Consider the following 18989-nt stretch of genomic DNA (forward strand, 5'->3'; position numbering starts at 1 on the left):
GCACCGTTAGAACAAACAGGCCTTGGCTAGAAGAAAATACTAAAATGTCACATGTAACGTCTATCACCACGAAAAGATATCACAGAAGTCCTCCCGTACTCCACGAGGATATGACCGTGCAGCTCCCGGCCAGAAGGATGTGAATTCTTGAAAAATAAATCCCACGGGTATATGTAATGAATGATGTCAAGCGTTGCTACGGAATTTACGCTTAAACTCAGGGTATAGTACAGTGACAATTCTGTGGGGGGTTTCCCACCGAGATCTAACTGGCCCACTGCTTTCGCTGATACTGCCACACACATGTAGTTACCGGTACTCTGGTAAATGGCATGTGACTGTAAAGAAACCAGACCTATATTTCAAACCAATCTTTGTAAGTATTGGATGTACTGTGAGCAACATTGGATCAATATCAGGTAATTATCCTAATGGTCGGCGGGGGCGCCCATCATCCATTCACTCAGTATAGTGGTTCTCACTTTAGGTAACTCTACACTGAGTGACAAGCCAAATGATTTCCTGTAAACCAGGAAAGTCATTTAATAAGCTGGGTGGTAACCTTACAACCAACCAACACGTGTTCCTTACGAGTCAACAAGTGGGTTGGCTCAGGGTTAGTGCCCCTCCCCATAAAACAACTAATAAACTACAAACAAGAAGCCTCGGATTAGGATTGACCAATAGGTGATGACCAAGGACAGGATAAAGGTCATGATACGGATTGCAACATGGAATGTACGGGGTGCGAATGATGAGGTGAAAGAGAGAGAGATTGTCCAGATGCCTGAGGGTGCAAAAGTGCACAAGTGTGGTTTAACTGAGTTTAAATGGTGAGGTGAGACTGTGAGAGAATGGGAGTATAGATGGGGTATATACAAAGCAGTAGGCAAGAAAGAGAGGGCAAAAGAGGGTGTGTGTACTGTTGTGTGCAAGAGACGAAAGGAGAATATAAGAGAGTATGGATCAGTTGGGTCAAAGATTGTGTGGGTAAGATCGAAAGTGGGAATACAAACGTCGGCAATTGTGTATGTGTAGGCGTTAACGCAAGGGTATGCATGCAGAGTGAAAGATGTCTGGGCAAATGTGGAAGCGTGCAAGGAAATTTTTGAGAGGAATGAGTGAGTGTTTTTTATTTGAAGATATGAATGGAAAAACAAGGAATGTGAAGGTCGATGGAGTTGCTGGTGAGTGGGATGTGCTTGCAGAAGTGCTCTAGTGGACATTAGTGCAGGGAGAGGGTTGGTGATGGCCAATACCCTCTTTAGGCAAAAGACGATCCACAGGCGTGAGCGGCGAGTCATGAGAAGGGTGGGTAGTGAACTGAATGAACGGAAGGAAATGACTGCTTTTGTGTGTGTGGATGACAGAATGAGAAGATACTGTATGTATTAGATGCAAGAACATACAGAGGTTGGGGGAGTGGACTTTCTGACCACCACTTGGCGGTGGTGAAAGTCAAGGTTCAAGTGCAATGGAGAAATAAAAGGACCGCAGGACAGAAGGAAGTAGTCCATACGGGGGGGGGGGGTAGAGAGACTGCAAGAGAATGGAAAAAAGGCAGAATATAAGAAAGAAGTGCAGGTGCGATGGGGTAAATATATGCAGCAAATTCGAGAGGTGGTCGGTGTAGCTATGCATGATTTTCACAGGAGGAATCTGTGCAGCATGTGAGGTGGTGTGTGGGGTGAGAAAACGAAAGGGGGTGCATGGAACAGCAAGGTGGAATGAAGACGTGAGACAAGCTGTGGCGCAAAAGGAGAAAACATTTAGTGAGGGGATTGGAAGCAGAGGCATGGAGGAAGTTGAGAGACGGAAGAGAGAGCTTTATGAAGAAAGGAAGAGAGAGATGAATAGATTAGTATGAGAAAGTATGGAGAGAGTAGATGAGGAATTTGGAAGGAATTTGAGTGTAAAGCAGAGGGAATGTACAAAATGTTGTAGGAGGTAAAGGGAGTCAGACAGGATGATAAAGAAGTTAGCAGGGGAGTGAATTATAAAAATGGTAGACTGACTGTGGAGAAGGGAGAAAAAGTGAGCAGATGGAAAGGACACTAGCTATATGGAACTGGTATACATAAAGAATGAAAGTAATGCGAGTATAAGTGGCTAGGGAATGGCTGGGAGAAGGAGGATAGCGAGACGGGAGGAAGAGATCAGTAAGATAGAAATGGTGGAAGCAATGAAGAAAGTCAAAATAAGGAATGCTTCACGAACTGACGGAGTGTGTGGTGAAGTGCTGAAGCATGAGGGAGAGATAGTATTAGAATGGATACGGAAGATGTGCAGATTGGCCTGGGAGGAAGGTAGAGTCCTGGAGGATTGGAAGTCAGGTATAATTCTTCCCTTGTACAAAGGAAAGGGGGAAAAGGAAGTAAATGGTAATCATACGGGCATTTGTCTTCTTAGTGTAACACGAAAAGTATACGGTAGGATATTTATTGACAGAGTACCGGTAAAGGAAATAACAAAGGAATTAGTAGGAGAAGAACGGGGAGGTTTTAGAAAGGGAAGAGGTTGTGTTGATCAGATATGAATCCATAGGTCTTTAGTGGAAAGTTTCTAGAGAAGGGAAAGAAGTTGTATGCTGTCTTCATAGAAATGGAGAAAGAATACAACAGAGTGGATAGACAAGGAATGTGGAGAATATTAACAATATAATTATGGAGTAAATGGAAGTTGTTGAATGCTGTGGAGAGTATGTATGAGGATGGTAAGGCTGCAGTGCGTGTGGATATAGTAAACTGAGTGCATTTTTCTATCTGACAGTTCGACTGAATAAGGGATGTGCCATGCCTCCATGGTTGTTCAAATTGTGTATGAATGGGGTTATAAAGGAGATACAAGGTAGAGCAGTGGATGTTGGAGTGGGCCTAATGAGAGGGGGCAGCATTTGGAAATTAGTTAACTGTATTGTGGTTTTCAGATGATACTGTATTTTTAAGTGAAGATGAAAGGGAAATGAAAGGCTTTGTGACTGTGTTTGGGAAAGTGTGTAAGAAACGGAATCTAAAGGTGAATGTAGAGAAGAGTCATGTTATGGTCTTCGTGAGGAATGAAGCCACTTAGTGTATAGTGAGGTTGGATGACGAGGAAATGGAAAATGTCAGTGCATTTAAGTACTTGGGTAATGTGATGAGTAAGCATGGAAGTACAGTATGGAAGAAGAGGTGCTTGAAAGGGTACAACAAAGAAGAAAGGTTGCTCGTTCTTTGACAGCAGTGATAATAAACAGGGAAGTGTGCATGGAAGTAAAAATGTCGCCGCATGTATTGTGATACCAACTCTAACGTATGGAAATGAAGCTTGGACCTTGTTGGAAGGACACAAGTCAAGAATGAGGGCAACGGAAATGAGTTATTTGACAGAAGCACGTGGAGTTACATGGAGAGACAGACTGACAAATGATGAAGTGAGGGAACGTTGTGGTGTGTGTGTGGATATGACAGAAAGGTGGTTTGGCCCTGTGGAGAGGATGAGAAGCAAGAGACTAACAAGGAGAGTGTATGTGAGTGAGGTGGAGGGGGGGAGAGGGAGGAGAAGGCCGAAGAGGAGATGGAGGGATGGAGGGGAGAGGTATATGAGAGAGGGGGGGTGTGAGCTAAGGGGAAGTTAGTTAAATGGCGGGGGACAAGGCGACATGGAGGCGATCTGTTTGTGGCTACCCCTTACGGGATTGAGGCGTCTGGCAATAGATAGATAGATAGATAGATAGTACCCACTGCTACTGAGACTGCGATTTAAAATTTTGTCAGCCTAGGTTAATCCTCTCACAGTTAATGACGCAGTGAGGCCTAAATACAGTGAATTATTGTGGACAGCAACAGATAATTATCAAATGGTTAACTCGATCTGGTTACCCTTTCGCTGGTGCACATCCATTTGCGTTTCATTCAGGTTTGCACCATGTGATTCTTAGCTATTTGATGCCAGAAATCGTTAACGTTAAAGGAAAGTCCTAAGGACCACAGTCCAGCTTATGAGCACTGACATGAGTCGTTTACAGCTTACGAATACATTCTGAAGAATCCTCGTTAGAGAGATGGTGGATATAAGTGATCAAGTTCTACAGTGAGTGACATGTGTTACAGGTTTTCTGCCCTTTGTTGATGTGTCTCGGGTGAGTTAATGGATCTCGGGAATGAGCTTCCTACCCGACGCCAAAATAAAAACGTTATAGCTTATCCTTTATCATTCCCTTCCAGGTGTAGGGGCCAGCGTCTAGGACACCTTGGTTTAATACAATTAAGGTAGATGACCAGTCTACAGAATTTCCCTTGCTGGCGTTCCATAATAAAAGGAACTTAGAGTCATCTCTTGCGGATCAAACCAATGCAAGGCTGAAACTAGGACTGGGGAATTTTAACCGTGAGACAACCAAACTCAGATTTTAAAAAAAAAAAAAAAAAAAAAAAAAAAAAAAAAAAATCGCCTCTGCACTGCATCGCCGGTGGATCATATTTCACTGTATAAGAACACCTCACAAGTACCGCGAGAAAAGGAAATGATGCTGAAGGGAATATTAACGCCAACACTACAATACGAGTAAATCTGTCTTTAGCTGAATAAAATCGTCAGGCGGCAGCCACAACAAAATACAAAAGTCATCCAAATGGAAAAGTTAAGGACGATTGTCTCCAATCCCTCCAAAACAAAAGGCTTTACTGTGCTAAACAAAATCGTCAGACAATACCAAAATGAAATAATAAAGAAAACTCGTAATATGGAAAAGATTAACAGCCAATCCCAGAGGCCTAACCTATTTCGGAGAACAGGGTCCTGAGGACAGGCTTCACATTTGTGGCTCGGAGACCAACCTACGTCTCTGGCAGCATTTTATACCTCTACATAATATAAAATAAAATAAAGTAAATATAACCTTGTGCCACCAGCCACCTCTAGGAGCCTTGAACCGCTGTACGTATGACAGACTCAAGTACCCTACCACACACCGCCAGGCGTGCCGTGTGCAAATACCGCAATCTTCTGGAACAATGAAGTGGCAGGGAACAAAGCATACGGTGCCAGGTACGATATTATCAGGTGAACCTTTAGTAATCTTATCATGCTAGTTATGTGCTGTGTTGTGGACGGGAACTCCTTGGCCCCACCTCTCTCACACCTACGCACACGGACACTAGATAACACCGGTATGTATGTTGTGAGACTATACCACCCAATACTGCAAGTGAGATTATTATTACCATTATTATTAGCTAGTTGTACTGCTACTATTACTACTACCGGCTACTACTATTACTACCACTAAACTACTAACACCAACACCACCACCACCACCACCATCACTACTACCTCTAGCTACTGCTACTATTAATACTACTACTGCTGCTGCTACAACCCAATACTGTACTGCCACTACGAATAGTAACACTACTAGGAGTACGGTACAACTTTTATTACCGGGCTCTACTGCTACAACTGCAATTACTACTACCGGATACTACTACTACTACTACTACTACTACTACTATAACCAAAAAAGTATAATAACGACAACGACAACAACAACAACAACAACAATAATAATAATAATAATAATAATAATAATAATACCGGTAGCAATAATAATCATCATCATCATCATCATCATCATCATCATCATCATAATACCGTTAACAGTAATGTTTCTTTCTTAACATCACCACCACCATCATCAGCATCATCATCTTCTGTTCCACTATCAGGCTACTTATACGAACCAAAACAGACAGGCTGCTACAACAGACTGGTACCAGTATGGTTACTGTATCTAATTCCAGACACCCAATCCCAGAGTTCACCTAGAGAAGCCACGACAAAAATCAACGGCAGGGTACCGGTACTCCATTATCACTACTCCTTGCCTCCAGTCCATGCCGCCCTCCCACACATACGCACCCAGGCCACTCATTCAAGTTCTTCTTTCGCTTTATATTAGTTTTCCTCATCACTTTTATCTTTCTACGTCATTTCTTGGTGTCCTCTTCTTATTTCCCCTCCAACCCTCTGATTGCAAAGGTCGAGCCTGGACACCAAATTCCATTCAGGGTAAATGATATTTTCGTTCAACTTAGGGTATATAATTTTAGCAGAACAGGGTTAAAAATAAGCCTCTCTTGATTAGCTTCGGCCGATCCCTTTCATTCTGGTACCATACTATGAATTCGTAAAGGTATTTCATTCGGTCTAACGAGACGATTGTACCTATTACAGTGAAGGGAGTGTCGCTGTCAAAGGGCTAACTTCCCTTCAGTACACTCATTGCCAACCTGTCACTCTCCTTTCCATTCCTTGTGGTTCAGAAAGTCTGAATGCGTGGCCGAATACCCCAGAACAGACCTAAGCCATCCTGCATGACCAAACAGCAGCAAGCTATGAACTACACAAGCTCTTTCGTAAATACCATCCAATACAACCAAACATTTTTCTCTTACATCACACAACATTACCATATATTTTCTCGTATAGCTTGTCACACTGCACAGCCTAACAAAATATCAGTAATATTTTCTCTCATCGGCTATAACCTATTTACCTTAACCTGGCCCAGAGTTTCGTCCTTTTGCAGCTTATTTCATGTACGTACCTGAATGACATGCAAACACAATGCAATGGCTCTACAACCTTTTCATAGCACTTCTGCGTGACTAACATCGTCCTCTAGCGTTAATTTTTTGTTGGAATTCGGTATTCTATGTGGAGAGATGGCAATTTTAGGCCAAGCTGGAGTAAAAGCGAATAGTATACTCGTACACCAATTCTGCATGACCAAAACATCCTTATACATCACTCTGCATTACTAACTAACTTAACATTAAGATTTATCCTGCATAAGTAAGGAAATAAATCTCATGACCATGGATCCCTCAAGGGCTTAAGCATGTGGTACTGCATGACCAAGTATTCTTATCCACCAACCAACATATTAAAATATTCGCTCATGCATAATCCAACTTGACGAAATATATTTCCATTATCCATCATGACCAATTAATTTTTCATACACCATCTTCCATGACCAAATACTCCTCTGTATCTATAAACTCGCCTGCACCATACTCATGATTAAATACTGTCTGCATGGTTTTTCCTTGTACTGCATGACCAAATAATCCACTATACATCAGTCACCTGGGAACGCACGGCAGAAAAACTCGTCTGCATGACAAGTTGTCAGCACAGTAGAGGCCACCAGTGCGCTGACTCTGACCCACCAATATAACGCACAAGGAATATACGGCACTGGAAAAGTTCACTGACACTATCTTGGCGATGTTCGTTTTTTTGCAGTTTATTTCACGAAGCCAAGGTCAATGGCAGAATAAGTCAGTACGGTACAAATACTCCGCAACCGGTACGTCTTTCCATCATTTCCATACCCCTTTTCCATGACTAGCATTATATTCTAGTGTACAACTCTTGTTTTATTTCACAATGCAAGGTGGCGATATGTCAGTTTCAGGTCTTGTTAAAGTGTAGCCCAACGAGTAGCTACGGCTACGGTATCAAGCTCGTGAATCGAGGCCGTGTTCTTGTGGATAGGCTAAACTGCGGCGTCACATAAGCGGTTCTCCTGGCAATATTTACTAGGCAATTCGACCATGGCGGTGACTTCTTCGGGGTAGCTGGCAACAACTCCTGACGATTTTGACCGAAAAGGTCCATGTGATACTGTTTCTTCAAAACTTATGAAAAGAATATCACCGGGACAGAGTTGCTAGGGAAAAGCTGCCAGAAAAAAAGCTCACTGGAAATCACCTTAAAGTCGGAGTCTCTACCGTACTTGTTTACTAGTTAATTTAACAGAAACCATAATAAACTGCGTACCGCATTCGCACAGTACATAGAATGTTACCGTAACACTCTCAACTTCTCAAGATCCTATGATTCACATTCACCTGAACAAAATCGTTTAGCGTTAGCTGGAACAGAATACCCGAGCTGTCCCGCCCATGGGTGTTGATGGTGACAGCAATAACAATTTCAGGCTCTCACACTCACTCTCGGCTGAGTACATACCATCAGGGCTATATCTCGTTGGCTGCATAAACACTCATCCATCGTCACTCAATGGCTTTTTGTCCCATCAGGAACGTAGGAGTCCTGGGCTAGGCTCCCAGTCCCGACACTGAAGGCGCGGGTGACTAGCCTTACTCGGCCACGAATGGCATTATGGGGGCAATAATCCCCATAACCCCTCAGGAGGAAACCCCTAAAGGATTCATCCGCCAGTTGGATCGCCGCAACCGACTAGACCACCGGGCGTCATTAGGTCATATGGTACCACCCAGCGCAATGAATGGCTTCCTGGGTTACAGGATTCCATTTGGCTTGTCACTCAGTGTAGTCACCTGAAAGCGGCACTACATCGAGTGAGTGGATGATTGGGACTCTCACCCACCTACGGTACCTATACTCACCTGGCTACATAAATCTTAAGTTAGTAGCCTATACGGTATAGCTTAGACGGAATATTATAAAGCCTATGTCCCGTCCATGAGAAGGATAATAGGCTAATGTTTCTCTAGTACTGTGTCGGATACTGCCCTGTACCAATTTAAGTTGCACTACGCTGGTCTATAATTGCTATTAAAAAAATAGTCTACATCTATGAAATTATCCAGCATCTCTTCCTTACAATACGGTATGGCACCAGTACCAGTTATTCTGCAGTCTAGCCTATGACACACTAAAATACTTGTGTAGGCCTAAGTTGTTTATGCAAACTGCCACTCTAAAAAAGATACGGGCTACCTGACTCCTCTTCCTATAAAAATATAAATAAAATAATTTGGTTTTACGCCAGGTATCCCCGACCAAAAATAAGATGTTTTTGCATATGGCATATAAACATTTCCTAACACCCTGTGCGGATTATACAAACAATATTCTGTTACACAGAAACAAACAACAGGTCCACAAAAGAACTCAATGTGTAACAAAATAAATCGCTGAGGAAGACATGTTTAGGTCTAGCTCACAATACTAATTCTAAGACTGGCAGTTCAGGCGATATAACCCACCAACACCTAGGCCTAACCTCCCGTACTTTACACCACGGATGCCTTTTAAGTCAGCTTCAGGTAGCTATGTACAGCTTGGTCCTGCATAAAGGAAAGACGAAGTTAAATGGCCAACGAGTTTTTAATCCTGTTTCTTTAGTGGCACCTGCTGACAAGAACAAATAAGTAAATAAATAAATAAACAGTTAAATAAAACACTGATCTTCACTCCGCCCATACCCCTTTACCCTCGGGCCCCTTCCACCCGTGGCCTTCACTCCAGAACCCTGTGCTGATGTGCTCTGGTGCTGCGTTGGTCTCTTCCTTCATTCGTGTAGCCTGGCTTATACTGTTTTTACTCGAATCTGGCATAAAACTGACTTCTCCATCTTGAATGTTGAGTTTTAACAACAGATTAAAGCTAGAATATGCTACTAGTCTCGAAGTAGTACTATGGAAAGGATGTAGAGCGATAGCACTGTCTTTTTCTGTCACTGGCCTGTGAAATAAGCTGCAAAAGGACAAAAACCTAGGCCAACGTAAGATGAAAAGAGTATAGCATTGTACAGCTCGTGACTCCTATACGTTCATCTAACGATAAATGTACAAAACTGTTATTGCCTTTGTTTTCCTCTAAACTCCCAACTCCGAACCTCCTACTTTTAACTACAGCTGTGGGTTACAGGTGTCATGGGTCCGTATTCATGGACTTACCACCTTTTTTTAATTACTTTGCATATTACGCCACCTTTATGTTACATTATAACTAAATATGTAACACACACACACACACACACAAGAATATATATATATATATATATATATATATATATATATATATATATATATATATATATATATATATATATATAAACACTAACACAACATCACTATACCGTAATACAAGAAGCAGCCCACTGAACGTACAATATATGTATAGGTTCGTTTACACAAGCAGACTATGACTCAGTCAGTTAAACATTATCATGCGTTAGCTGGAAAAGAATGCGTTAACACTGAGGTCGCATGGCGTTAACTTGGAGAATATACTACTGTTGTCCCGAGCACACAAAATAGTGGTACCAATATTAACACTCAGGTACCTAAGCTAACTCACAGCTGAATATACCCTGCCTATCGCTGCCCGGAACATAATATATACTAGAGTTTGTCCTGATACTGTGCGAGGTAATAATACGGGAACAGCATTAACATTCTCTACCTCCTAGTGTATACCGTACTTAATCAGCTGAGTAAAATCGTCTGGAGATAGCAAACAACAGGCCTATACTACAAAAACGCTATTAGGCCCTGTACTTATCAACTCTCCCAAGACTGCGTTGTATATAATATTGTTTGTTTATGTGTCTATCTTCACGCATGTTGCCTATATAGCCTACACACTTGACACTTCACAACCAAATTAGGTTGAATATAAAATGAACAAATATGAAAAACAAACCATCTGTTTATAATAACTGTCAACTGTTAAGGAGACTTGTTTGTCCTTTAGACTGGTTAGTACACTTCATTAATACTTGTACTACCCCTGTCTGAATGGGTTAAATGATACGTAAACTGAAGTGCTTTAAGCTACATGCGAATGACATCCTGTGGGACGGCCTGAAGATTTCGAGGAAACTGAATGAGTGAATGGATATGCTACTATCACTAAGCACTCTGTTGATACAGTACCAGTAACTAGTTTCTGGTTCTGGTTTTCCTTGTTTCTAGATCTTAACCATTCAAGTACAACAGAAACAGGGTGAAATGAAGACGAAGACGACGATGATGGTGATGATGATGACTATTTTACCTGCTTAAGTCAGAAGTGCACCACTGTTATGAACCTCACCAAGTAACACCGACATTTCTTTTCCCCACATTTCAAAGCGCGTCTCTACTGCTTTTGTTATGAAGCAGCTGCCCGGCCCAATCTAATACACTATAGCACTAGCCGTGTGTGTGTGTGTGTGTGTGTGTGTGTGTGTGTGTGTGTGTGTGTGTGTGTGTGTGTGTGTGTGTGTGTGTGTTTTGGGCAGCGGAAACTACACATTCAAATCGCACCAAAATTGGCACAAAAATAGCAAAAAATTCGCTGATGTGAAAAAACTTGGTCCCATCACGATTGAAAAACTTTTACCGGTACTGTATTTAATGAGCGATCACATTCTGACCAAAAAAACGCCGCTCCAGGTGCCCGGCATAAGATCTCCATAGAATTTTTTGCCCATAGGTATAACCAAAATGAACTACCGGTACAGCAGCTCGAGAGCCCTCCGCAGCAGCAAGTGCGAGGGGCCCGATGGGCCACGAGCACTTGTATAATACTAAGAGATACTCGAACAATTCCAATTTGCAATGTTTGGCCCCCTCAGTGCTATATTGCTAGGCTACATCTTTCTAAACTACCAGTATCACTGCTAACGCCAGACAATTCAGCCCCTTCAAGTGAGCGAATTATTTTATTGGTAATTTCTAGCTGACAAGACAGGTTTACTCAGCTTTTGAGAGACCTCCTGAAATGAAGAGGTAAATGAAGGATGTATCTATGCTCTTCAGGTCGAAGACCCTTAAGCAGAACAAAATCATCCCGAGGCAGAAATAATTATAATCGTAAAATGTCATCCGAATGAAATGATTATTAAACCTGGCAAAGCAAGTCGATACAGGCTAAGTTACCCGGTACTTTAAGTTAGAGGTAATGTTCATTAAAACCTTCCGTACGCTGACGTGCTGCATTACTGTATAGCCTATTCTCGATACCGCCTTCTCTCGTCGCAGTATCACATCACAGTACTGGTCAATTTACACATGCACCTTTCACCCTAACTCCAAAAGTCTTCCACACCTGGGCGGAAGCACTGGGTGGGGGTGCGTGATTTCTCCAGTGACTGAGAGAGGTGTCCCTTGACATTACGGACCAGCTGTCTTTACGGTACCCTACAACTCGGCCTGAACGTCTACAGGGAGACCTGCTCGCAATGACAGGATTGTGCTGGACGGCCATACAATACAAGCAGTAATATATATACATAAAGGTGTCACTTTTTTCCATATTTATAAAGCGTTTCTGTTAGCTGACGTTATTGGTTTTCTATGTAATCTAACCAACTCTGGACGGACTGATGGGTTACAATTTTCATGGCACGCTCTCCTTGACAACAGGCTGGGTATTGCAAACCCATACAGTATGGTACGGTACGGCGTACTGGAAAATACAAGAGTGTTTTTATGGCATGTCCGTGAAGTACCGGTACCGTATGAAACTGTACCGGTTAGAATATCGAAACATATACCGGTAATAAACTGCATCCCAATAATAACTTCCACGTTGCGCCAATATTATGACTTGTGTTATCAGCATTATTATTTTAGTGGTATGCTCATCATGGACAGGCGCGCGATAGACGAACCACAAGGAGACATGTTGTCCAATCTGTATTTACTAAACGTCTAGAACTGCAATACCGGGCATCTTCGCTCCTCACCCAGGTCCACTAACCTCACGGATGCAAGGTATCTGTTACCGGTTGCTACGGAATTATTACGGTATGCAGTAGCGTGTGATGAGAAGAACGTTTACAGCTTATCATGTGAAACAGGCAACAGGCGATATTTCACAAAGATACATACGGTAGGCCATATACAGTACTTTTCATTATTATATTGGGACTTTCCATGGTACCTAGACTCCATTTCACCAAGTCTGGCACCATCAGTGATGTCCTCAACGCCTGTAGTGCTGATGTCAATCCTCTGCACTAGGTGAACCTCTATTTAATACCTTGAGAACCAATATAAAAGAAATACAAAAAGGTATATCCAGTACTGAGGGAGTTGAGGACATCACTGATGGTGCCAGACTCGGTGAAATGGAGTACCGGTATAGCTATATAGCTGATCTTCATGTAGCTAAGACACATAAGGTATCATATAATTAAAACCCCGTATCAGGCGTTAGCAAATCAACATCTACAATTCATTCATAACCTAATCTGGACCCGCCTGTCCGCTTAGACAGTTTCCTTTATTCTGGCTAGTCAAATACGATTTTATTCTTCTAACAGCTGACAGCAAAGAATTTATCAAAGAGGTATTGTACGGGACATCCACAAAAAATTTCGTTTTCACGCTGGTCTGTCTTATCATTAAAGAGTTACGGTACTTTTCATGTCACCATGGACCGTCATTTGGTTGGAAGGAAACCGCTGCAGGCTATCCACAAAACTGACACCAATTATTTTATTTTACTCTAGCTTATCTATGTATGTTAGACTGTCTAAAACTTAGGTACAAAAATGGGATCATAAGAGACTCCGCCTCTTAACACATTAACTCCTTCAACCCAGTCGATTTTGTTTAGTTTAGAGCAAAATCTTTTGTAGTCAGGTGGTTAATGAAGGCTACACGGTACGGTAGCCTACCTGATCTCTCCTGTTAGGCGTGTCTCTCCTACGCTAAATAAAATCGTCTAAGGACACTGGACCGAGAATAAAATAATCAAGATGTCATCGGACTGAAGAGGTAACAACTGCTGTCGTCATCAATGTTCTACGCCGTATCCAGTGAGGATGATAATATATAAAGACCTCTAGACATTTCTCACACTCTATAACGATCTCCTTCTCACACGACATACAAACATCCCTTATACCCTCACTTCAAAGGTAAAACCATAAAAAATGAGTATGGTAAATAAACAAAGGAGACATGAAAGAAAACGGTGGTTGGTGTGTGCAGTCGCGTCCTCAAGCCCTCGACAGTGAAACATGAGCGCTCCATTATATTTTCTTATTGGTAATACTTGATCTTAGTGCGGTGGGTTGTATTACTTCAGTTTTTATTATTAAGTTACTGAATCCGGTGACATCTGAAGTTTTTTCTTGCTACATTAAATGAAATAAAAATGTCATCGGAGTTAACTCAGTGTGGTAAATGCTACTAGCTATCTGATCTTTTATGTAGTTTTATGTTGCTTCAACGATGAGTGGATGAATGTGTGGTCCATTTCACCAGGTAGAGTAGCTACTTCGAAAATGTTTCTCCTACTGCAACGTGCTTGACGTTTGTGTTACCATGTTCTTATTGTACGTTGTCGATTATAGTAAAGAATACGGTATGGACGGCCCTTTAAACCTCTTCCCCCTCAGGACGTCACTTATTTTAATCCTGCTGCTACCTGACGATTTACCGGGACAATGCACCGTACTAGTAAAGATATTAATATATGCCACAGGCTACAATTAAACCTCCAGTTCGAAAAGTCTCTCCAGCTATGAATAAAATCGTTGGAGACAGGAAGAAAAAAAAGGGGTCACCGTATCGAAGAAATTAACGTCGTATGGTTTTGCTGCAAGACGCCTCCAGTAGACAATACCAACCTCTTCACCCTGATAACGTGTTTTTCTTCTTGCAAACATCAGACGAATATATTCACCTCGGGGACTTGTCAAACTGGAGGGGATTAGCTAAAGCATCCGTTAACTTCCTGTCCCATAGGAGGATCTCCTATACATAATACTGTATAATCGTCTGGAAATCGCAAGAAAATAAATGTCGTCGGATTCAAGGGGTCATATAACGTAAAATAAGGTTGTGATGTCATTTTCGTCGATATTTTTTCATCGTTCACCCAAACTACTTGAGGCTCCTTGCAAATGAAAACAAGTTTTGGCACAAGCTATTTGACACACTCCTTCACTCCAAGACCAATTCTTCCTTCCAGCTACGGTAATCTGTTATTATTTTCAAAACTTGCAACATTTCGAAGTGGAGCGGCTATAGACTGATAGATAGATAAATAAATGGACAGATAAAAATAGTGATACCCTCCATTAACTCCCTCAGTACGGTGTCTCCAATGCTGAATAAAATAATCTGGAGATAGCTTGGCTTGAATGAAATAAAAACTGTCCTCGGGCTGATTCTGTTCTGTGTAGGCATGGATGGGAAAAAAAAAAAATAGGGTCTCTGTACCTATTTTTCGATGATACCCTCCACAAGTCATACCGCTATACCCGGTACTGATATTTAGGCTACTGGAGTTCTGACGGGTATGGATGGTAGAAAAAAAAAAAAAAAAAATCGGCCATTCATGCCACTCAGTAAAGTTATCTTACCGGTTCTAGCTACTGTTGATTATGGTGAACTACCGTACCCGGTACATTATAATAACAATAATAATAAAATATAAAAATAATAAATATAATTTATTACTATTATTATTATTATTATTATTATTACCACTTGTTGTTGTTATTATTATTATTATTATTATTATTATTATTATTATTACCATCATCACCACTGTCGTTGTTGTTATTATTATTATTATTATTATTATTATCATTAATACTACCGTATGGTTTACTAGGCAAAGTTTGTGCAGTCAACAGCCTATATATATATATATATATATATATATATATATATATATGCAAAGATTTTCGTTATTTTGCAGCTTATTTCTAATTCATCACTGGCAGAATATTACAATACAACGGCTCTACATTCTTTCCATAGCACTCCTTCGTGACTAGCATCATATTCCAGGATTAAACACATATTAGCTAGAGCTCAGTGTTCAAGATGGAACAAAAGGCATTTGTATGGCTATACAAAGATGAACAGTTTACAGTGAAGGAACGTCCAACTGTTATTGCTGTCTACTGGGACTTTCCATAACTGTGAAAAGCTTTGGAGAACAAGCTAAACTTCTTGGACCTCTCATCACTGGAGACAACTGTTTATTCCTGTCATCAAACTACGCCCCTCACTGCTATACACAGGAAATAAAGGTGAAATTTACCCCAACACTCCTCCAGCCCATATTCTCGTAAACTTAGTATGCTTTCTGGCATCTTTTCCTATGCAATGTAGTTTTTGCATGGGGCAAACAGATACTCAAATATTCACTTATGCGTTACTTACATATGTTTTCTAAGGAGATTCCATATTATGCATATACTGTAACATATACAGGTGAACTGCAGAAATATGCGTTATAATATACGGTGTACGGTACTTTTTGAACTAAAAAAAAAAAAAAAAAAAAAAAATCATTCTCGTGGAATTATACGTCGACGAGCTAAAAAAAAAAATAAAAATGCAAAATCCACCAACGCTCTTCCGCTAATAGGCATGAACTATATTTATTTCAGGTACCTCTAGACGCTTCTGTTCTGGTTAGGAGTAGCCTCTCTATGTATCACTGCAGAAACAGTTCGTCCACCTCAACTTGCAAGAAAAAGCTTTGTCTTTTTGTGGCAAATTTCCCGCAGCTCTGTGGAGGAGTATGACTACTATGGCAGCACATCCCTATCCATGGTATTTCTTTGTGGCTTGCACCACAGGCTAATCTACCGTTAATCTCGTGTGCAGACTGAGGGATGTAAGTATTAGGCCAAGTAGGCTGAACTGGTCTAGAAATATCAGTAAATTCTTCTTGTAAAACTATCCGTAGGAAAAATATTATTGCTATCACTGCCACATTACCATCAGTCAGACCACCAATAACACTGCTAAAACATCTTAATTCACTATACGATAACACCTCTGCCACTATTACACCACCACAACCACTACCAGACCATCATATACACCATCACAATTGCGCCACCATTACGGTACCTGTCACACTACAACCACCACATGAACTCCTCTTCCACCAATACAATACTTTTATTATATAATTAAACGACTACTATACCACATGTGATTATAACACCACTGCCGCATCACCAATACTCAACTACCACAAAATAAAACAGTAACACCACCTCACACCACCACCACCACTACCACATCATCATACCACCACACAATATCCCTCCACTACTACAAACACACCCATAACCTTTACCACTGTCATAATACAAGCATCAATTCCTTAATACGAACACGACAACCACCAGGCCTATCACATCGCGTACCACTGTCACACCACAGCTAATCCTCGACACCACCACTACCACCACACAAACAATAGCTACTTCATCGCTGCTGGCCTACCACGACTACACCACCATATAATCATATAGCCTAGCATTTCTAGGCTACCTCTACATCACCACTTTTCAACCAACACCAATATCACACAACCACTATCCAGCACCAATACCACATCACCACTAGCCTTCCACTGTCACAACAACACTGCCACACCGCCACAACTAACGCCACAACTATCAAGACATCAGCACCACACTACCATTTGCCACGCCAGCTATCTACATCGCGACGACCACCACCACAACTACCAAAACATCAATACTACACCACCACCGACCTACCACTATCACACCACAACCACCACTACATAACCATGACTACCACACCACCATAACAAATATCAAACCACAATCACCACCAGTATCGCACCATAACTACCATACCACCCACCGTAAGTGCCACCATCAGTACAACACTCCAACTACCACACTACCATCATCACTCACACCACAATCACCACAGTACTTCAACACTGTCATTACCATCAGTAACATGCCACCACATCTACTGCACCAAACCACTACAATCAATCCCACATCATTACCACCACCATTATTACACGACAACTACCACACTACCACTATCGCTGCCACACCACTACAGTCACAACCACACCACCATCACCACCACCACCATAAGCACCACACCACAACTCCCAAACCACCACATATTATGGCAACACCACCACCACTGCAAACCACTACAGTATCTCACCTTTAACGCCACCACCACATCAACACCACAACTACCAATAAAAGTCTGATCACCACCACCAGCACCAAACTACAACACTATCGGAGTATTATATCACCAACACCACTATCACACCAACCACCACCACCATCAATGCCACAGCACCACAACTACCACATCACCACTGCCTCCCATTCATGACATTCTTCAGGTCGGGGTCGCCGTTCGCTCTCACGGAACTCAACATTTTTTTGTGTTATGAACAAGTTTTTCTGTGTTTACCGCCAGAAGGGACGGGATTTCACGACTTTCTCGCCTCAAACAGGTGTTTAAGTCGTACCCAGTGATATATTTTTCCACTAAGGATGAGTTTATATCTCTTGGAATCATTGTACATTTCACGTGATAGCCTACTGGAGTTGACAGTTTGGAAAGAGTCACAGGAACCTTTGGAGTGGTTTAGAACTTTTGTAATTTTGCACACAGGGAAACTATCAAATATACTACACGTTCTTGATAAATACGCTTAATAATGAAGCTGAAGTTAAGGCACACTCACCTTCCCGACCATAACTCCTCCGAATTGTGATAACCCCTGCGACGGCATCACCAGCACGGCCCTCTGGCGCACCATGCGAGAACTACCGCCCTTCCTTGTCCCACTACCATATATTTACTACTATTTTTTTGTGCATTAACACTGGTTCTTCATGTGTGACAGTCAGTTACAAGATAGCACCGCGTTTTCACATGTTAATATAACTAGTTTCAAGGAACATAACTCGTCTCGGCAAAAAGTAATACGAGATCTAATAATCTTTTCATTTACTCTCATTCACTCAAGACCAAACATCAGCACAGCACTTTCAATGATCTTCCTCGGTCGCGAACACCACCAGACTGCACTCACTGTGTCCGGTCTTCCTCACGGTCTGCGGTACACCACATGGGCTTCGGTTGGATGCCTGCAGGTTAAGCATGACACACCCGGAAGAATGATTCACTATAACCTTCCCAGAACACTGCCGCCAGCGCACTGAACGACATGATCCCGTCCCGCGGTGGGTATTGGGTACTCACAGTCGTCCCAACCCTCGTACAGGTTGCCAAGGTAGGCATTAATCTTATCAGCGTCCTTATCTCAGTTTCTTTATGCTTTCTATTATTTGGGGGGAAAAAATAAACCAATTTTTAAAAAACTGTGTTTGTTTCAGCCAAGTCCGGATGAACTAATGTAAGTGGGAAACTCGACCATGCAATGTGAACGTTACGAATGCTATG

General features: G+C 41.7%; 1 protein-coding gene across 2 annotated transcripts in view; it reads right to left on the reverse strand.

Annotated features, from left to right (window-relative positions):
* Positions 1–18356, reverse strand: part of Sarm (sterile alpha and armadillo motif) — a 141962-nt gene extending 123606 nt beyond the window's left edge. For both annotated transcript variants that reach the window (XM_080270156.1, XM_080270155.1), the window contains exon 1: positions 18268–18356. In XM_080270156.1, the coding sequence (XP_080126282.1) occupies positions 18268–18342 (75 nt within the window). In that variant the 5' untranslated portion in view covers positions 18343–18356. The remainder of the gene's footprint in view (positions 1–18267) is intronic.
* Positions 18357–18989: the final 633 nt, after the last annotated feature.

The sequence above is a fragment of the Coenobita brevimanus genome, chromosome 39 (genome assembly GCF_032717465.1).
Source record: "Coenobita brevimanus isolate Jiangsu-jjx chromosome 39, ASM3271746v2, whole genome shotgun sequence".
In the NCBI taxonomy this organism is placed as follows: domain Eukaryota; kingdom Metazoa; phylum Arthropoda; class Malacostraca; order Decapoda; family Coenobitidae; genus Coenobita; species Coenobita brevimanus.